The sequence below is a fragment of the Cydia splendana genome, chromosome 1, assembly GCF_910591565.1.
Source record: "Cydia splendana chromosome 1, ilCydSple1.2, whole genome shotgun sequence".
NCBI lineage: Eukaryota > Metazoa > Arthropoda > Insecta > Lepidoptera > Tortricidae > Cydia > Cydia splendana.
Genome location: NC_085960.1, coordinates 21,159,143 through 21,181,338, shown reverse-complemented (window position 1 = coordinate 21,181,338; position 22,196 = coordinate 21,159,143). Strand labels below are relative to the sequence as shown.

The window sequence follows — 22,196 nt, the reverse complement described above, 5'->3', positions numbered from 1 at the left end:
GGAGTTGATCATTTGGAAAATACACCATAGGCACTATACGAGTGCCGCGAGAAAACGCGGCGCAAACGATGACTCAGAATGTATTGTGCGTATGTCACATGCTACATGCTACATAGGTGGATTAAACTTTAATCTGTTTGTTCCTTTCATTTAACTAAAAAAATATTATCACACAAACATTTTATTTAGAACAAGATCAAAAATGCAGGTATTTGTAATTAATATGTTTCCAGGGTAAAAACGGCACTTTCGAGTTATTTTTACAAGGTGATAATGGTGTGTTCGATGTCACGCCCTTCAAAGGTATCAACGAGGCCTCCTTCCTGATTCGAGTTAATGACCCATCTTACTTAGACTATGAGAAAGTCACTGTGATGAACTTCAGCCTTATAGCCAAAGAGATTGTTTCTAACAATCCTAAAATCAGGTATGTAAAAACGGATTGTATACTATTATATTGTCTAAAGTAAGGTCACTAAACACGAAGAATGTATTGACACGCCTTTTCCTGTCTCCATCGCACGCGCATAATTATGTTGCTCGCGATGATGATGCCGGTGGTCAATGCCACTGCTAGCGGGACAGCAATAAAATTATTTGCAGTGTCCTTACTTTAGTTATTGATTTGTTACATTACAGGGAAAATATGCAAGATAAGGGGTTGTGCACAATTCACGCGAGGTATTTTCGGCTACGTTTTGATCCCCCCTCCCCCTTGGTGATATTTAGTGAGGTTTTTGGCTACCCCCTCTCCCCCCACACAACCTCACGTGTATTTTTTTGCAATTTTTCCATTCGACCTTATTTTAAGATAAATAGTATTTTGAAGTGCAGAGTGAAGATTTATGTTTAACGAAACCGAGAAATAGTATCTACTCCTGTGGTAGGTTTTATTTCTTAGTTTCGTTCACTGTACAAAAAAAAATACACGTGAGGTTTCTTTATACCCCCCTCCCCCAACGTGATCTATCGTGATTTTTTCGTGACCCCCCTTCCCCTATCGAACCTCGCGTGATTTGTGCACAAGCCCTAAATTGTAATGCCTTTACCTACTTATATTTTTTTCAGCGTGGTTCCTATAACGGTTCACATAAAAGACGAGAACGATAACTTCCCCGAGTTCACTGAATCCTTGTACACGGTGTCGATTCCCGAGAACTGCGGTGCGGGTACCACCGTGGCGTGGGTGCGCGCGCTCGACCAGGACTCGGATAACTATGGCACCAGGGGCATCCGGTACACCGGGCTTGGAGGCAGTATCGCAAGTTTGTTAGTACTTACAAGTACCATAATTATACACGATGGCTGTAAAATACTACATTCCCGTTGCCAGGGAAGTTTTGGGATCTTACTGAACAAATTTTACTATGGGACCAACCCCGAAATCGCGAAAAAAAGATACTCTCCCATAGAAAATAGACCAGCCAAAATGTATGAAACAGACAATTTTTTTTTTTGCGATTTTGGGGTTGGACCATAGTAAAACCTCCCTGCCAACGGAAATGCAGTTATTTTTTAGCCAACCTGTATAATGCTTGATGCCGACCATGTATTGTGCTGTGCTGGTCGCTCTATAGTCTATACTTATTACTGTGTTGTCGATTCGCAGCTTGCATTTATCGGCCGCAGACCTACATACTGCAGGCGCATATTGTGGGTCTACAAGGTTCCGACAATTTGGTTCATGGAGTGTAAAAAGTACTGAACCATAACTTTGCACACAAAAAATACCTATTAAATAGACCAAAGTGAATTTGAAAAATATTGGATTTCTTTTATCCTACAACGACATAAATAACACTTATAATAATTTTAGATTAAGCCTCAACCCAATATCTGGCGTGATAACCGTGAAGCAAGCCGGCGGCGACAGCTTCGACCGCGAGCTCGTCTCGCGGCACTACCTCACCGTCGAGGCTCGCGACGACCTCGGCAAGGGCAACCGGAACACTGCACAACTCATCGTGAATATAGAGGATGTCAACGATAACGCGCCTATGTTCCTGGCTAATAAGTATGAGGCCAGGCTGCTTGAGAATGAGCGACAGTTTGAGAACCCGTTGGTGCTGGAAGCCAGAGATATTGATTTGAATGGTAAGTAAACGTATTGATTTCTTATCTCTTGGTCGAGGCTCGTGTCGACCTCAGCAAGAGCCACTGGAAGCAGTTGTGCAGACAACTCATCATTAACATCGTCAATGACAAACCACCTAACGCCTATGTTCCTGAGCCTATGGGGACAGCAGCAGCAATTCAGCAGCAGTTTTAGAATCCGTTGGTGCTGGAAGATATCGATTTGAATGGTGAGTTTTGTTGCGATCTCTTATCTCATGGTCGAGGTGCACGACGAAAAGTAAACACCAAACAACGCATGTCCTGACGATTTGAAAAATCGAATGGTTTTGAAAGCTAGGAACATCACTCTATGTAAGTACATGGTAAGGACTGCTACCTCACGTTTGAAGTAAGAACTTTGTAAAGGCAAACGTAACACCGTCCAAGTCATACTCAACGTAGTAGATTTCAACAACACAACACCGCTTTAAAGCTGCCTGTCCACTGAAGCGGAGCGGAGCGGAGATGTGGGAAATGAACCAATAGCATTGGTTGTAATCCATCAGAGCGGAGATTACAACCAATGCTATTGGTTAAAACTATAGTTCGTTTTTTTAGCATTAGAAATAAGGTAAACAATCTTGATGTGTCTTTTAATTGAAAAACACATTTTAAAAATAAGTCACGGCAAATATGTAACAATTATGAGCCTAATACGATCATTTATATTCTTCCGCTTTCATAAGTAATAGTTATTGATTTTTAAAAAGCATTTTTCAATTAAAAGACATGTCAAGATCGCTTACCTTCTTTGAAGTTCTTTCTAATGCTAAAAAAACGAACTATATATTACGAAATTTACGAGTTAAAACATAAACTTCAGTACGTAATCTAACTAAATGTTAACAAACGATCAGCTCTTTAAAATTCAGTTAATTAAGGGAAGGTTAAATTTCTATTATAATCACAATCAGACAAGTGAACGAGAGAGAATGTGATGCTAACACGAGTAGGGTACCTACGTAATTGTAGCGTTTTGTAATGGTTTTCTCTGATGTTATCTCGAAAATTCAATGCCACTGTGACAATCTGTGGCACACTTTAAAGCTGACATTGGATTCGGTAATGATTTTGTATGTGACGCTCTGCCGGAAAAGACGATGCCGGCGTCGCTTACGCACTTATAGCCTTGTTTTTCTTATTATGATAGTGCATTAATGGACGCTTAGTGATGTCGCTTCCGGCAAACCAACATATGTTTGATTGTTTAAGTTATAACAATAGAACATTACCTTCTCAAAATGCATACCCGTACTCAATTAAAAATGGGTTAGAACTTATTCATATGAGCCTTGGCTATTTGCTCGCGTGAGATTGTTATTAAAATATAAGTACGGCATGTCAAACTAAAAATGCCTCAGATAAAATGTTGTAATTTGTATCTGTGTGTAATGACAATTTTTGTGTGTTATTTATTTTATACCAGATTGTGCCTTTATAAGTGCTCAGAGCACTCGAAAGCCAAACAATTAAGTGAATTACCTCACCACTGACTGGTAACCCATGCTTTTATTCGGATAGTACATAATTTGGGAAATGGTATAATATAAAAAAAAAATGAAATTATTGATTTCAGATGAAGTCTTTTGTAAAATCTAATTTAAAAAATTAATTCCGCAGGTACTAAGAACAGTCACATAGAGTACTCGATAGTGGGCGGCGAGTACAGGAACAATTTCTCCATCGACCCCAACTTGGGCATCGTCTCGCCCGTGGGCGGGCTCGACTTCGAGCAGATTCCGGGAGACAACACGAACATACGCCCGATACATCTCACTGTAAGATTTTATATCATAATTATATTTCTTATAGAACGTCCGGGTCTAAGTAACATTTACTATTGTATTAACAGTCCGCCGGACGGTATCGGCCTGTCAGTTGTTCGGAACTGTAAAAAAATTGTTCTAACTGACAGGCCGATACCGTCCGGCGGACTGTTAATCAGTGGGCCCCTTTAGACTATTTAAACCTCTTCTACTTATAATAATCAACATTTTTAACATCTTGTAATACTATGGTTGGCATTTAATAAATTATATTATGGTAATACTTTGGTTGTAACAGCAACTTCGATTACTTTCTGTCAAACACCCTGATATTTATATAGTATTTTTATATTTTTATAGCCTTAGTTTTTTTTATCAGCAAAGCAAATCGGAATATTGTATTTATTATTTACGAAAAAAACGAGTAATACACGAAGAGATGTCCTTTTATATTTTCTACTGTCACTACCATAGCATATGCCTGTATCAGGTCCGAGCGCGCGATTTCGGAGTACCACCGTTGTCCTCGACTGTACCGGTCACGATATACGTGCAGGACGTCAATGACCATGCGCCCATGTTCCAGCAGATGATGTACAAGCGCTCAATACCTGAGGACATGCCTGGAGGGACTAGTGTGTTAGAGGTATGCAACAAGCTTTCTTTCATCGTTTTTCGTTTACCATCTCTCACTGCTTAGGTCTACTTGCACCATCCCATTAACCCGGGGTAACCATGGTAACTCCAGGTTTAACCGGTTAACCCCGGGTTAGTGGAATGGTGCAAGTGGCCCTTAGTTACCTAAATAAGTAAGTATACTTAAATTGAATGACCTTTTTTAAAATCAAGTGTTGTCAAAGTAAGTAGTACTGAATATTTCATATGTCGCAAATTCGTCCTTAAATCCTTTATAATTACTAGAACAGTAAATGTTAACATATCGTTATGAAGGCATTGTCGGCGCGGCTGGTCAATTCCACAGGGGACCGTAGAGCTGGCGCGTACCTCTCTCAGCGTATCGCCCTAGCGGTACAGAGAGGTAACGCCGCCGGTGTAATGGGGTCCATGCCGCAACCCGAACTGTTGGACGGGTCATTTTTTTTATGATTGGTTACTTTATAGGTTAATTTAATTTTTATACTGTATTTATAGGTACTCATTTATTTAATTTTAAATTACTTAACTCTAATGTTGTTTAGTCATACTAATTTTATTGGGAAATAAACGTTTAAATACATATCGTTTAATGTCGAATTACTTCTTAAAAGCGTCGGTTGCACCAAATCATGTGTTACCGTTAAAACATTAACTAAATTGTATTGTCTACATAGTTCACTCCTGACTGACGTTGATCAGGCCGTCAATTATAATTATTGGTGCTACTCGTACCGTGTTATAGATAACTTATATTTTCAATGTGTCAGGTGAAAGCTCGCGACGGCGACGGTTCGTCCCCTAACAACCGCGTGGTGTACCGCATACAGCGCGGCGCGAGCGACAAATTCGTCATCGACTCCCGCTCGGGCGTCGTGTCCGTCGCCAACGGCTCCTCGCTCGACCCCGACAAGACCAACCCGAAGAGCAACCGGTACACACTTACTATCGTAAGTAGTTTTGCCCTTATGATCATGGCAACAGAGTATAATCCTTAAAGGATCATCATCGACTCTCGCTCGGGCCGCTCGGGCGTCGTGTCCATCGCCAACGGCTCGTCGCTCGACCCCGACAGGGCCAACCCGAAGAGCAACCGGTACACACTTACTATCCTAAGTAAATTTTGCCCTTATGATCATAGGAATTGAGTATAATCCTTAAAGGGTCATCATCGACTCTCGCTCGGGCGTCGTGTCCGTCGCCAACGGCTCGTCGCTCGACCCCGACAAGACCAACCTGAAGAGCAACCGGTACACACTTAATATCGTAAGTAGATTTCGATCTTATGCTGATAGCAATGGAGTGTAATCTTCGATGGTTCGTCATCGCCTCGCTCTCAGGCGTCGTGTCCATGGACATACACGATAATAACAAATACATTCCTTTGTTAGCAATAGATAAGTAAATAAGAAAAGTTTACTATTTTACATTCATACGCATTCGAGCGTTGCCGTTCCTGAAAATCTGAGAGCTCGTCGAATAATAATTTCTGTCACATAAATCCAAGTTTAAATTTAAAACATAAACATGTAAACTATTTAAGTATTTATATTAAAACTAGAAATTACATGTCAATGTTTAGGTGGCACTGGACGGCGGTATCGGTGAACAGCAACTGAGCGCAGCGGTGCTTGTGAACATCACCATAGTGGACGTCAACAACAAACCGCCCGTGTATGTCGAGCCGGGCACAATCAGCGTCAAAGAAAACACGCAGGTAAACAATAGGCTCTTCTCGCGATAGGCACTTACCCAGATAGAAACAAGGACCAAAATAAAATATACTAACAGCCACTTTTAAAATTTGACAAAGCGAATATGTGTTCAATTCACTATACGTTATGTTGTTCATTATACATAGTTTATTTAGAATATTTTGTTAAAATTAAAGAATACATTAGCTACTAGATGCATGAAGAGTATTCATTGCTTTAAAAAAATAACTACATTTTTCCGGCTGATCTGCTTCGTCCTTCTAGTCCTTAAATGGTTTCTTTGAAAACCTTTACTGTAGTCGTGGGCAACTAGCGACATAACGCGTACATAACGCGTTATCGCTAACGCGTTATCTACGCTAGTTGAAATAAAGAATATCAATAAATTATACCAGGTGGGAACCCTAGTATACCGCGCACAAGCCCACGATCCAGACTCGCAGCCAGTCCTACGTTTCGCAATAGACAAGGACGCCAGTATCGCGCGGGACGAAGACGGCGTGCTCGTGCCGCTCACGGAGTACGACTACATCGCGCTCTGGGACTTGAACGCTGTTGACGGGACGCTTAGGGTTGTCAGGTGTGTAAAATTCACTATACTCATGTAGTAGAGGCGAATGGTACCCACGAATGACGAATAAATGAATGAAAATATGTACTCAGAAATAAAGAAGTGAACTAGAATTTGTATCTACATAAATAATCTAGTTTCATTACAAACAGTTTCATATCTGTACATGATGGTGTGTTGTTGGGTAACTGATCTCACCTTACAGTTTGATACCTGTGTGTTGATATCATGAAATAAGTCTGTTGTCTCAAACCTAAGGTTAATAATATGTATTAACCTTATTAAAGAGTGAGCAGAGATCTAACTTGCTCTATTTTTAACCCTCGGTGAGGGATATTATAAGTTTGACCGCTATATCTGTGTGTGCCTGTTTGTCTGTCTATGGCACATACCTCTTTAACGAGTAAACCAATTTTATTTATTTTTACTTGAAAGCTGGTTTATAGCGGAGATTAGACATGTTTTATCAAAATTAGTTCATCCATTTCATGGCATTTGTTTTTTTTATATTTTCAATTTATGTTTTTTATGCACTATAATACAAAACTAGGAACATTCTAAGAAAAGCTTCTTTCACAGATTACTTGACAGAGAAAAAGTAGAAACCATAAAGCTAGTAATCACAGTAGAAGACATGGCAGCAGTAGCCGGGCCCCAGCAAACCGCGTCAGCCACGCTCACCATTATAGTCGCCGACGAGAACGATAACAACCCCAAGTTCAGGAGGCCCTACTACCGGACCTCCATAGCTGAGAACTCTAAGAACGGGGCTAATATCGTGACCGTGATCGCTGATGATGCGGATAAAAATCGCACGATGACTTACTACGTTGAAGGTATTTTTTGGAACTAAGTAGCTTGTTTTAAAGGTTGAAGCTAAAAGATCTGGTAGGGGGGAAGGGGGCAAATCGCGTCAGCCACGCTCACCGTTATAGTCGCTGATGAGAACGACAACAACCCCAGGTTCAGGAAGGTCTACTACCGAACCTCCATAGCTGAGAACTCTAAGAACGGGGCCAATATTGTGACCGTGATCGCTGATGATGCGGATAAAAATCGCACGATGACTTACTACGTCGAAGGCAGGGACAGGAACCGGTTACCTTAACCGGGGTTTTTCATAGGGTTATTTTAGAGGTGTTTATAAAAACCCCTACCATAACGGTAACCACTTAATAAGGTAACACTTTGATTCGGTAACCGTATCAGATCGAGTTAACCTCTGTTACCGGTAACCGAAATAAAAACCCAGTCTATTCAGTTACCTCATTATGAGGTTTTTGACCAGTTCAAACGATTGTAATCTTTACGCACACTTAAATTCAACTTATTATTGAATAACCGAGGTTGGCATGGGCGGTCTATGAAGCCTCCAACGGCTCCAACACAAACAAGTTTTTTTGCCTTTCCTTTGTTTATCTTTATACCTACCTGTGTGGTGTGTTCTTATTATAAATATTATTATATTATAATTAAAATAAGTAAATTAAATATATTAAATAAATTAAATAAATTAAATAAATTAAATAAATTAAATAAATTAAATAAATTAAATAAATTAAATAAATTAAATATATTAAATAAATTAAATAAATTAAATAAATTAAATAAATTAAATAAATTAAATAAATTAAATAAATTCAATAAATTCAATAAATTCAATAAATTAAATAAATTAAATAAATAAATTAAATTAAATAAATTTAATAAATAAAGTCAATAAAATCAACAAAATATAAATAAAGTAAACAAAATAAACAATTTTTTTAGTATTTTTTTTTAGTTCTGACGGCACATCACTAAAACTACTTTAATGTAGCAAACCAGTAAGCAACCGATAATAAAGGTTACCATAACTGAATGAAAACCTGTTAAAAACCCTTAACAAAAACCCTATCGCGATGGGGTTTTGAGATTAACTCGGTTAAAGGTTAGGGTTACCGTTTCAATAAGGTTACCATTACAATCAGGTAACAGTATGATAGGGTTACCGAATGATAAGGTAACCGAATCGATTGGGTTACCGAATTGATAGGATTAAGCGTAAAGAGGGGTTTTCCGGTCCTTGGTCGAAGGTAATTTCTAGAACTAAGTAGCTTGTTTTAAAGGTTGAAGCTAAAAGATCTGGTAGGGGCAAATCGCGTCAGCTACGCTCACCATCGTCGTCGCCGATGAATACGACAACAACCCCTAGTTCAGGAAGCCCTCTTCGGTTGATGTCTCGGTCTCCGTTGTTGTCGGACCTCCGTAGCTGATGTTTGTTACTCAAATTCACCAACATAAATACTCTGGGTCAGCAGTCAAATAAAGTCACTGTTTTAGGCGCATTTGAAAGCCTGTTTGTATGCATTTACCGGGCAACTTAGCTAACAGTTAATGCGACCATGGCGGATCTAATCACATTCGATTCCAGGCCCCGAGAAGCTGTTAAACCTGATCCACATGGAAAGCTCGACGGGCGAGATGGTGGTGGCGAACAAGATCGACCACGAGCAGCAGGCGTGGATCAATCTAACAGTCAAGGCGGTCGACAGCGGCCAGCCGCCGCGTTACGCTGTCGTCGATTTGTTCATACAGGTATGTTAAATCATAGTTATGTGTTTAAATCTATATAAATATAACATCAGGCCTATGTTCAGCACTGGAAATCTCTCCGTCCAAAAAAGGAATTAGCACCGAAAACAAGTATGCTCTACTTGTGACCCTTTGAAGTTTTTGCTATTCTATTCATATCGGTCTCTTACTTGTGATTTATGAATTCAAAAAATCATTCCTTTTTACGATTGTTCGGAATAAAATCTTGTCAGGTGCTGGATGAGAACGATAATAACCCGTATTTCGAGAGCGGCAACTTCGAGTATCGCGTGCGCGAAGACGTGGAGCCCGGCACCACCATCGCCAACATCGTGGCGCGCGACGCCGACTCGGGCGAGTACGGCAAGCTCACCTACCTGCTGGACCGCATGTCTACACAAGTACGTGGGTCTGAAGTCTACGTGTAGGTACCTATAGCAGGGGTGCGAAACTCCTCTCTTCGGCCAAACTCGGCTCCGTTCGGCTCAGTATCGCTCCGAGCAATTATTAGGGTTGACCCAACTTGACATCCCTTTGCGTGCACGACCACATTCTCTGCAGATAAGATAATAGCTTGAATTTTGACAATCCTAAATTGCCGAAAGGGATAGTGCCATATATTAAAAAGGGACAGCATGATTCGACCCTGAACCGCTGTCAAACTTCGGTTTTGTAGGAAGTTTCCTTTCTGTACAGTAGTATACTATTATTTATGTGTGTGCCTATAGTTTATTTGTCATAAAATCTTGCTGGAATGGTTTGTTCTCCCTTATCTATCCCTAAATTATCTTAAAACGACTGTAACTCGTATTTGTACCACTACATTTTATATTTCTACAGTGGTAGATCAGTGGCTGATCAGTGGATCAGTACCTACATTTATTTTATTACCACAGGGCAAGTTCCTGATAAACGCCGAGACGGGTGCAGTAACTGTATCGGACTGGCTGGATCGCGAGACTCGTGCGTCCTACACTTTAGTAGTCGAAGCGTGGGATAACTACCAATTCGGGTACCTTAGCGGGGAAAGCAGGAACGCCTTCAAGCAGATTGTGTAAGTATTTACTTACTTATGGTGTCGCGCCCTGGGGGTCGCTTACGCTTATCGCTGTTCAATCAAAAGTATGTATTACACGTATACGGCGTGCACAAAAAGAAACGGGCTAGGAGGAAATAAACGATGCTGAAGTAGGATACGATTATTTCATATATTTCTATATAATTATGTGTAATATTATAAACATATTTGATGTCGACTCAACCTAAAACATTTGTTCTGAACCTGGGGATAATTAGCTCCGGTTGGGGTCAAACATCAATTCTGCCCTCTTAAGCTAAAAAGCCGTATTTGCATTCAGTTTTCATACAAATTGACTGCAAATACGGTTTTTTAGCTTAGGAGGGCAGAATTAACCTAGGGCAACATAAAAAAAACACTATCCTAAAGCAATAGTTCGTGAAACAGCGATCCTCGTTCTATTAATATGTACTAATGTTTAACTTGCGGTGTTATTTTAGTGTTCACATAGAAGACGTGAACGACAACCCGCCCATACTCCAGCTACCATCCGACTGCGTCACCATCAGCGAGTTCCACAAGCACCGCGAGCCCATCGTCGCCGTGTCGGCCACCGACGCCGACGACAACGCCTCGCCCAACGGCCGCGTGCAGTTCAGACTCGTCGGCGGGAAGGGATACGGTAACGTAGTACTACCCCTCTATAGTTCCACAAGCACCGCGAGCCCAGAGAGAGAGAGAGAGAGAGAGAGAGAGAGAGAGAGAGAGAGAGACGACAATGCATTCAATATTAAATGTTCAAGTTTGTCAATAGCAATGAAAGAGTACCTACCAAGTACTCTTTCATATCTTTCTAATAACGCAACAAAGGCATACCTACTAGCATACGATCCTGTTAATATACGGATGATTTTGTTTCTTAGATCTATTCCGCTTCGAGCAAGTCGGCGGAGACGCCAACACAGGCCGGCTGTTCGCAAAGCAGTCGCTCAAGGATCGCTTCGGGAACTACTCTCTCACCGTGGAAGCCAAGGATCTGGGCACGCCGCCGAATGTAGTCCGCGGGGAGTTGAGGTTGTGCGTCACCGACTTCAACGACCACGCGCCCGTGTTCGTGCACCCGCCGCAGAACGTCACTATTAAAGTACCTGAGGTATGTCACAGTTCGATAAGATAAGACTACAGTAATTTCGGTAAATTTTCCCTAATCATACCTTGCCGAAGAAATGTGAGTGCCGGATGAGACACTCGTATAACGGCGGTTTCGGCAGACAGTTTCTCACTGTGGCGACTAAGGGCCAGCAGCTCAACGCCTTGATCAGTTTATATTGCTTGTATTTTCGATAAGTCGTCTGTCTCATGGAAATTGTAAAGAGGATAACGATTAGGTATTTGTTTGTGGCATTTTTTTATGTCTTATCAGAACGCAACAATCGGCACGGTGGTGGTGGAGGTGCGAGCGATCGACGCGGACATCGGCGCGAACGGCGCGGTGCGGTACCGCGTGCGGCGCGACGCGGGCGGCGCCTGGCGCGCCTTCAGCGTGCACGCCACCAGCGGCGCGCTGCGCACCGCCGTGCCTCTGCATCGCGATACCACCGCGCGCTATCAGGTTACTTTCTAACTTCCAGCTGTGTGCAGTCGCACAGTCTATACAAATCGCACGCAGGCGCCACCGATGGCGCTATCAAATAATTAGCTTCACACTAAAACCAAGAGCCAAGAGTATGTACTGTCAATACAGTATAGCTTATGGTATTGCTGCCCTCGTATTCAGCTTGCCTATATACACAACACACTGACATACACACAAGACACTGAAATTCTTATAGTGCAACAGACAGCGCAGCGCTAAAAAGTACCATAATAAATAATAAACATGAGATGGCAAACCATCCACCAGCCGTGCGTTATATTCATAAATAGGCTGGACAGCAAAAACCATTATTATTGTAAGCTGCCAGCAAATCCTCGACCTAACACACTGACCTCGACCTCGACCTAGCAAATCCCCGACCTAACATAATAACACAACCTATAACTGTTGAAACTTTGACCATGCTGCATTGAAATATTTCATTTTGTATGTTCATTGCATCTGCTTCTATTTTTTATACCAGTAATAACTACACAAACACAGTTTACGGCACTTTGTCGGATGAGATCATATGAGAAGGACCCGTACCATACACAGTTATTTGCTAAGTTATCCAATATATAATTTTCACAGCTCCGAATCGAAGCTTACGACCTCGGTCTCCCCACGCCGCTCAGCTCCGACCTCGACCTGACCATCTACGTGCAAGACGTCGACAGCTACCGGCCGCGCTTCCCCGACAAACATCTGCACATCAACCTCACAGAGAACTTGTACGAGGAGGGGCTGTATTTGCCCAGTGTCATAGAGAGGGACGAGATCGACCGGGGGGATGAGCCGGTGCTACCGGTGTGCTATTATATTGTGGAGGGGAATGAGGATGGCGAATTTGAACTTCACCGGAATACGCACAGGTACGTAAGTTTCTAGTACGTACGTATTTTGTAGCTTGTAACTCTTTAATTGCATTGGAACCCGAACGCCCCTGCATTCCATCCAAGGCCATACCCTTCCGAGCTGGGGCATAGACTGTATGCAGATGTCATTTATTGCATTTACCGTTCCGTTCTTAAAAAAACCAAGCCTGAAATTACGATTAAAGTAACAGCAAGCCTTAATTTGCATCTTAGAAGAAACCTTGATCAGAAGTTATTTTTCATCGAAATATATTTATTTTTTATTTATCACGCATCAAGCAGTTTTTTGTAAAAAAAAAATGGCGTTGCGTGCAGGCGCTAACCTGTCGACTGGCTACCAAATCGGACGTTCAAAAAACCAAATAGTCTTTATTTAACAGGTTGGCCACACAACGCCCGCTGGACCGCGAGAAGAAATCCAACTACACCCTAACAATATTAGCTACAGAGGACTGCGTGGCCGCGCCCGAGTACCGCGCGCGCGTAGATTCCGTCAGCACCCTGACCGTGCACGTCGCGGTCAACGACTTGAACGACAACGCGCCTAAGTTCGTCAGCAGGATCTTTACTGGGGGCATCACCACGGAGGCTGACTTTGGCATTGAATTCATGCATGTTAAGGTACCTACCTAATCCCAAACTCGTATAAAATTAACTGACTAACTGTAGGTAATGATTAGTTACTTTATGTATGGCCCTGAATACGACGTGATCATGGACACGGGCAGTAATCTGCTATTCAGATCGTATCTTGTATGTTCCCATGTTGCCACGGCCATAATTTATAGGTATTATTCGCCTCAGCCCACGACTTCGGTCGCGTAGAAAATTAGGTGGGAAAATTTTCTTAGCTGTTATACCAGTTATAACAAAACTATTACCAGTCAACCCAGTCGTAACAAGCTGTTACCAGTATAACCCATTTCATAGGATTAGTTGAACGCAAATTAATTAACGAAGTAAGCAAGACATGTAATATCTACGCAGCTCATGTCTGTATATTTTAAGATAAGATATGGAAACGGATTTCTTGCATATCTATTTCATCTAGGTACTTGCTCATATTGTACTGATACTTTTTCTTCATGCATGGTTGACCTACACTTATCATGATGACACTTATTCATTATACACACTTATCTGCTGAAAGCAAGATAACTTATATCTAGTGTCGGTGGCGATAGACTTTATTCGCTATCTTGAGTATCATGTTTTATAATTGGTATTACCAATACGAGACATTGAGTTTCCGGTAAAATATTCATAAAACCGGGCAAGTGCGAGTCGGACTCCCGCACGAAGGGCTCCGTACCATAATGAAAAAAAAAAACGGGAAAAAAATGCAAAAAAAAACGGTCAGCCATCCAAGTACTGACCACGCCCGACGTTGCTTAACTTTGGTCAAAAATCACGTTTGTTGTATGGGAGCCCCATTTAAATGTTTATTTTATTCTGTTTTTAGTATTTGTTGTTATAGCGGCAACAGAAATACATCATCTGTGAAAATTTCAACTGTCTAACTATCACGGTTCGTGAGATACAGTAAGAAAAAGGTGTCCCCAGTTTTTCATACAAATTGTTGGTGCCAGTTTGTAACGGTCCATACAAAATGAAAACTGAAATTTTTAGGGACACTGTTTTTTTTTTCGTTTTAAATCGATAGTCTTCGTGATTCTGAGTAAAAATAACCCAAAAGTTGATGGATTTTCGAAAAAAAGTAAATGGTACACTTTTAAGTGAAAATGTAATAAGTACCTATAAAACTGGTCATATGGAAAAATTATATGCTCATTTTAAGTTTCTTATCAATATTTCAGGCCATTGATCTCGACGAAGGCGAAAATGCCAAAATGGGCTACTACCTCCTGGGCGAAGTGAAGAAGACGCTAACCGAAGGTTTGGAGAATTTGGCAGTATCGCCTTTTCTGGTCAACGAGGAGACGGGAGCTATCTCACTTAATTTCGACCCACAGAAAGGGATGAAAGGATACTTTGATTTTAAAGTAAGTTCCTAACTCGCTTTATTTTATGATAAGATGAATTAGACAACATTTTTCTTGGTCACTCATATATTTGAATGAATGAAAAAAATCAAGTTTTAGTAAGATGATTTTACATTCTACCTAACTTTTTTGTAGGTGCTTGTCAACGATACGGGTGGCCTACAAGACGAATCTCACGTATTCATATACCTGCTACGGGAGGATCAAAGAGTGCGTTTCGTTCTACGCTCGCATCCGTCAGAAGTCAGAGACAAAATAAACATTTTCAGAGAAAAACTAGCACAAGTTGCAGAGTCCGTAGTCAACATAGACGACTTAAGGGTGCATGAAAATAAGGACGGATCTGTAGATAATACTAAGACTGATTTGTACCTGCATCTGGTTAATGGACAAGATCATTCCGTGCTTGAGGTGAATCAGGTGCTGCAGTTGGTCGACAAGAATATTGAACAACTGGATGACTTGTTCAAGGTAGTAAAGTATTATGAGTAATCTAACAGCATAGTCATATATTTCAACGTCTATAAGCATAGGTAACTGCCGACATGGCTCCCTACTTCAGCTACCACAAATGCGGTCGCAAATTCCGGCCCCCCATTGGCTTATACAGCCACAAGAGACATTGTCCCTCGCATATACGCTGCATAAATCATCTGTCAAGATGTTAAAGGCTGAGGCCTTGGACACAGTGGCGTAGCGTGATCTGATGGGTTATTCCCACTAGTTACCACCAAGTTCTTACTAGTGGTAACTACTGGGAATTTTTTTCCCACCTTTTACCATTAGTATTGAACTCTAACAAAATTTTGGTGGTAACTACAGCTTGGCAAAAAAGAGTAGAAATTAAAAAGTGGCAACACTGTAGTGTCGTCCCTTTCAAATCAATACATATAAGAGAACGGGACGACACTACAGTGTTGCCACTTTTTAATTTCTACTCTTTTTTGCCAGGCTGTACTGGGAATTTTTATTCCCAGTAGTTACCACTGGTAAAAGGTGGGAAAAAAATCCCAGTAGTTACCACTGGTAAGAACTTGGTGGTAAATAGTGGGAATAACCCGATCTAATCTGGCCGTGGGCAAAGTCGCATTTGCGAGGTCCTTTTCTTTCAATGTGTATTCCAAGAGAATAATAAAAACTTTTTACAATAAAAATTAAACCGACCTCAAAAAAGATGAAATAAAACATTATCCTTTTTTATGTCTATGCGTTACCAACTGATATGCTTGAAGTCGGTGCCAAGCCAAATTTTGAAGCATACCATGACTTTGGTGCGATTCGATAAGGATTTACCTACGTTGGATTGCCTTACACGACGACAATGAACGTACTTTCTGTAGGTACAGTCGACGTTAAAAATATGTTTACACTTTTCGCCTTACAAAGGAGTAAGGTTCAAAAGTGTAAACATATCATTGACGTCGACTGGACCTAAGAACACACCTCAGAACACACGATCAAACCTTCTTGGCGCAGTCCGTACCATGTTTGTCGGCACATTAGTGTAAATATAAATGCATTTTTTTGCCGTCGTATTTTTTAAAGAGCATTTCTTACTAATGCTCGAACAGTCTATAGCACGCAAGTGTGGGATTGGGACTGAGTTATTTCCCGTCCCTTATCCAGAGGACTACATTTCAAAATATAAAACAATTCAAGGAATTTACCTACTTGCCAAATTTCACCTAAAGCGGTTCAGTTGTTTAGCCATGAAAAGGCGACAAAGAGGCAGACAGAATTCTTTACACATTTATAATAGTTATTAGTACAGTTCTAATGGGATTTATAGCCATAAAGCTGATTATTTTTGACTAGTATTGTTACTACTTGGCTTGGCACCGACTTCAAACATATCAGTTGGTAACGCATAGACATAAAAAAGGATAATATTTTATTTCATCCTTTTTGAAGTCGGTTTCATTTTTTTTGTAAAAAGTTTTTATTTTACCATTTTTAGTTTTAACACATTGTTAAGAGCGCGACGCATGAATGAAAAACAAGATCATGTATAACACTAAATTCGTGTACCTATTACTTTAGTAAATATGTAATCAGGAATTTTCTCGAGTCCGTCTGGGAAATTATAATTCCTGTCAACTAAATCCATCCGCCCGCCCCGCCACTGACCCAATCCCTCAGCCCCCCGATCACTCAACCTCACAGCACTACAACCCCTGATCCAGGGACCCCTCGATCCTGAACCAGCAAACCTTCAACCGCCATTCCCCGACCCCTTAATCCCTGACCCCTTAACTCCTAACCCTAACCCCCGATCAGTAGCCTTACCAGCTTACCACGAGTTTGACATTGATATATTCGCCAGCATGTGTGTAACTTACTTCCTATGCATCTCGCTCGTACTAACCTTAGTGTGAGCGAGATGCATAAAAAGTTACATTTAGATGCATAAGACGTTAGCGAATATGTCAATATCAAACTCGTGGTAAGGCTACAGTTGCAGTAAGTACATCAAATTGGTGATTTCCGGAAGCAAATGCTCGAGTTACTTTAGAAAACCCCGAAATCACTTAACACGAGCCTTTAAAAATTGAGGAGTTCCCTCAATTCCTCATGGATTCCATCATCAGACCAGAATCAAAAATGATACAGAAACACCTTGGAGGTAACTTCTTCCAAACACAAAAAGAATTACTCAAATCGGATCACAGGTGCCGGAGTAATCGCTGAACATACTTACATTTAATGAAATCATCATCATTATCATCAAAATAATCGTCATCATCAGGTCTACTTCATCAAATTGGTGGTTTTCGGGAGAAAATGCTTGAATTGCTTAAGAAAACGCCGAAAACGCCATGCATGCGCCTTTAAAAATTGAAGAGTTCCCTCAATTCTTCATGGATCCCATCATCAGAACAGAACCAAATTAAAATGGGACCAACTCGGAGGTAGCTCCTTTCAAACAAAAAAAGAATTACTCAAATCGGACTACGGATGTCAGAGTAATCGGTGAACGTGCATAGAAAAAAAAATAGCCACAACCGAATACAGAACCTCCTCCTTCTATGAAATTGAAGTCGGTTAAAAATGGTTGGCTTCCGTGAGGCCCCCATAAGTGCTAAGCCGTGGGCGAGCGCCCACTTCGCCCACGCCTAGCTACGCCACTAATTTTACAAAATGTTCTTCTGTATTACAAAATGACTTGCAGTATTTCCATATTTTTAAAGAAAAATATCAACGCCTATGTTATATTATATAGCAATGTTCGTGGGACACTATTACATTAAATTTCTTTTCCCATTCTATAAAGCAGGGCAGCAGTGCCCTTGCACAGTACAGGAGTTTGCGTACAATTTGACTAGAGTGGCAAGTAGTTAAATTATAGACAACATCACATAACTACAAAGACTTGATACAATTTAAGAGGATTCTTCTTAGATTTCTTTTTCTTCAAAATTTAAGAGGATTTAATCCATATGTTCCTGGGACGATTTTTCATCAGGATCGTTCAACCAACCAACTTCTATTTCTATTTTCTACTTTTCCTCGCCAGGAATTCAACGTCCTCGATACGCAACCGGCCGAATACCAGTCGCTAACGGTAGACACGATCACGTCCAACCAGACGGTGTTCTGGCTTGTCTGGACCACTCTGTTCCTCACCGTGTTGCTCGTGCTCGCGGTCATGATGTGCCTCAGCCAGCGGGCTGACTACGTGCGCAGGTTGAAGGCAGCCACGGCTACTGCTTATTGTAAGTATGGTCATTATGTTTTGTAATTTACTAAATCATTGACACATAAATACACAACACTGAGTAATAACAACTATGTACTTACCGTAAAATGGGGTGAGTTTCTATGTATTTAAGTATTTATATATGATGTATATCGTTGTCTGAGTACCCACAACACAAGCCTTCTTGAGCTTACCGTGGGGCTTAGTCAATTTGTGTAAAAAATGTCCTATTTATTTACATAAGGTTTTTCAACACTGTTCATGAACCTACCTTATAATATTTTCAGGATAATCCTGGTTTAAGGTAAACTTTGGGTAAACTACGAGTATATGTGAAGTTGTGAACCAAATTTCATCAAAATCATTAATCCATTTTTACGCACATGTTTGTAGGTACTAGGTGCTATATCATTATGTCGATACCCTAATTCACACTCCTACTATATTTACGCCGAAAAATTAGTTTCAATCAAGACATTCGTTTGTGTGGTATGGTAAGATACCTACTAATTACAATAAATTTTATCCCGTAATTAAATACGAGTGTGCACTAAGGTACCTATCGATATTTTATGCGAGAGAGCATATGACAAGCAGCCGGGCTAGCACATGATTGGCGCGACAGTATCTCGCACTACCCGTCCCTCTTTAATTAATACAGTTAGAAATAGACGGGTAGTCTATCTCGCGGCGAGATACTGTCGCGCCAATCATGTGCTTGGCCTACAGATGAGAAATCGATCGTTTAAATTTAGTAAATGCGACATTAAATTGGTCAATGTACCTTCGAATCTGTTTGGCAAACAAAGTAATGCGTATCTATATCTATACTACGTAGTACCTGTTATCTATTTTGTACCTACCTATACAAAACAGTTTGACTGTTATTTCGCTTCATGCAAACAAAAATATATCCACTGTAACAATGGTTATAACTATTTCTTTCAGCATCACCGACTCCCGGCGAATCGGATATGACGATTAGGAGTTCCGGCGGCCGCGTACCCAACACCAACAAGCATAGTACAAAAGGATCAAATCCGATATGGCTCCATGCATATGAAAACGAATGGTACAAATCCGACGACCAAGTAAGCCATTCGGAACGCGACTCTCTCGACGAAAACGCCGTTGATCAAGACTTGTCTAACGAAAAACCATATTTTATCACCACAGGTGCCTTTCCCTCCATAGATTCTAATGCGACTGAACCTCAGACCAATCCGGTTAAATATGACTTCTATCAACAATTGGAGCAGATGAAAAATGCAAAAAATATGGAAACAACAGAATTGTAAGCAATTTTAAGAGATTTACTTGGACACTGCTCAATTAGGCCTAGCCTACCTTCTCTAAATTTAGAATGTATAGGTATGAAAGGCTTTTCTGTCATATCGTAGATCCCTTAATATGTGGACTCGGCATTAGGTTTGAGAGATTTACGCGCAGAAGTGAAAAACCGAATGTGTATCTGGTCATAATTTAGTGATCAAAATTAGCCAACCAACCTATAATATCACAAACTGCCGCTTGTAGTATAGTAGTCGTGCCTTTTGTAAATTATTTTCTGTACTTAGTTATTAATAATTAGGCCTAAGTGTGATTTGTACAATTCATTTTGAAATCTACATTAATTCCTGAAGAGAATAATAAAGAACAAAGTTTTTGAAACTTATCTTATCAAACTATGTAAAACTAGTTCATGGTAACTTTTAGTTTATTTGAATGTTACCTACCTCTGATATTAATTCAAATAGGGAGTATATAGTTTGCGAATAAACTAAATGTATTTGGATAACCGTTTTACTTAACCAACCCTATTTAATAAACTCCCCAATTCAAGTTCACTATTGAGGGCTAGTCGTCATAGGTGGTAACTTGGTAAGTCTGCAAAGCAATGGATCTATTTACCTACTCAATCGAATGGCATCAAATAGGCAGTTAGATTTATATATATACCCTGCAACAACAATAGTACCTACAGTCGCCATCAGATATATTGGAGCTGCCAAGGTGCCCAAAAATATCTCACAATGCACTTGATAATAGCGGTTTTGTTCAGAAATTTATGAAGACCTTGGCCGCTCCGATTTATTTTCCAAATGTTGTAAAGCTCCTGAAAGTGAAATCGCTTGGGCTCCTCCCTTCCGACATGTCGGAAGCCGGCGTTGCTCGAAGGGATAAACTAGCAAAGTTTAGCGCACCTGTAGGCCAAGCACATGATTGACACGACAGTATCTCGCGACGAGATAGACTACCCGTCATTTTCTAACTATGTGAACAAATGAGGGACGGGTAGTCTATCTCGCCGCGAGATACTGTCGCGCCAATCATTTGCTGGCCCGGCTGGTGCTGCAATCGTTTATCAAAAAACATATCAATAGTTCCAAAGAACCTACACCACAAACTTTTTTGAAGTTCCTGACAGATTGAACCATATAAAATATGGGTTTTTAACCTATATCCCGATAGAAATTAACTTAAAGTATAAATATCCCCAAAAAAACTATAATTAGCGCCATCTAGTGAATGAAAGCTTATCTAAGAACCGTGATGTATTTACAAAATCCTTTAAATAGAAAATCGCACTCAAATATACGATGCCACAGATGCACATGTTAAAATAATAACACTTGAGTCTATGCGGAAAGAGAAGAGTCGTGAAATGTATGGGATCCAATCTCTTTCCGCACAGACTCTATCCCTGTTTTTGTGTCTGAGCGGAGGTTATAAATAGTAGGTATGGAATGGAGACAAGAAATCCAAATTTAAATGGCGCCATGGCGTTGAAATTTCTTCACGTGTGGGTTGATGTGCGGATGGCTTCTCTACGCTTCAGTGCGATACGTGGGTACAAGGAATCCTGATGCCCTACCGCCAACATCGGAAATCCATACCTGCCTCTCTATCGCTTGAACACACGAGTGACAGATACTTAATGTACTTAACGATTTTCGATGTTGGCGGTAGGCCCTCTCGTCACCTCAGTGACAGTGAATCCCTTTATTGCTGTGCTTCCGCTTGACGAATTAAATCAGATAATGTAATGGTTAAAACCTGACCTGATTAAGAATCGTACTTTAATAATTAAAAAGCGTAATTTATTTTTTAATAAATCATAATCCGTGTGCGAATTAATCCATAGGTCTTTTATAATGATGTTTCTAAAACAATATTTTAAAAATAATCGCTTCCAGTCAAAAGATGTGCGTTGTCATTAGTCATTTTGAATGGCCTGGAAAAAGGTTACTGTAAATAAATTAGCTCTGCGTTTTCGACGAAACGCTTCGGTGGACGATCATTACAGTACAAGAAAAGTAGGTCTCCGGTGCTTGACCTCGTTACTATTTTATGACACTGAACTGTATAACACTTATGAATCTGCTAACTCTGTAAATGTAAATACTTAATGCAAGCAGTATTTATTATCTATCTGAACTTAGTCTTGCGCGATTTGAAAAGGATAAAGGTTCCGTCACAGAGACGCGTTTTCCGGGCGGGGCGTGAGCGTTTTATATGTAAAAGCGGCGCGCCCCGCTCGCAAAACGCGCCTGTGTGACGGAGCCTTA

General features: G+C 40.6%; 1 protein-coding gene across 1 annotated transcript in view; it reads left to right on the top strand.

The window, feature by feature from the left end:
- Window positions 1–20,028, top strand: part of LOC134791613 (cadherin-23) — a 44,874-nt gene extending 24,846 nt beyond the window's left edge. The window contains exons 8-28 of the mRNA XM_063762663.1: window positions 234–427; window positions 1,069–1,269; window positions 1,817–2,094; window positions 3,736–3,893; window positions 4,372–4,527; window positions 5,306–5,485; window positions 6,118–6,252; window positions 6,646–6,830; window positions 7,401–7,657; window positions 9,235–9,398; window positions 9,629–9,796; window positions 10,292–10,449; window positions 10,914–11,095; window positions 11,337–11,566; window positions 11,837–12,025; window positions 12,644–12,924; window positions 13,308–13,548; window positions 14,745–14,930; window positions 15,066–15,401; window positions 18,445–18,643; window positions 19,576–20,028. Of these exons, the coding sequence (XP_063618733.1) occupies window positions 234–427; window positions 1,069–1,269; window positions 1,817–2,094; window positions 3,736–3,893; window positions 4,372–4,527; window positions 5,306–5,485; window positions 6,118–6,252; window positions 6,646–6,830; window positions 7,401–7,657; window positions 9,235–9,398; window positions 9,629–9,796; window positions 10,292–10,449; window positions 10,914–11,095; window positions 11,337–11,566; window positions 11,837–12,025; window positions 12,644–12,924; window positions 13,308–13,548; window positions 14,745–14,930; window positions 15,066–15,401; window positions 18,445–18,643; window positions 19,576–19,925 (4,428 nt within the window). The 3' untranslated portion in view covers window positions 19,926–20,028. The remainder of the gene's footprint in view (window positions 1–233; window positions 428–1,068; window positions 1,270–1,816; window positions 2,095–3,735; window positions 3,894–4,371; window positions 4,528–5,305; window positions 5,486–6,117; window positions 6,253–6,645; window positions 6,831–7,400; window positions 7,658–9,234; window positions 9,399–9,628; window positions 9,797–10,291; window positions 10,450–10,913; window positions 11,096–11,336; window positions 11,567–11,836; window positions 12,026–12,643; window positions 12,925–13,307; window positions 13,549–14,744; window positions 14,931–15,065; window positions 15,402–18,444; window positions 18,644–19,575) is intronic.
- Window positions 20,029–22,196: the final 2,168 nt, after the last annotated feature.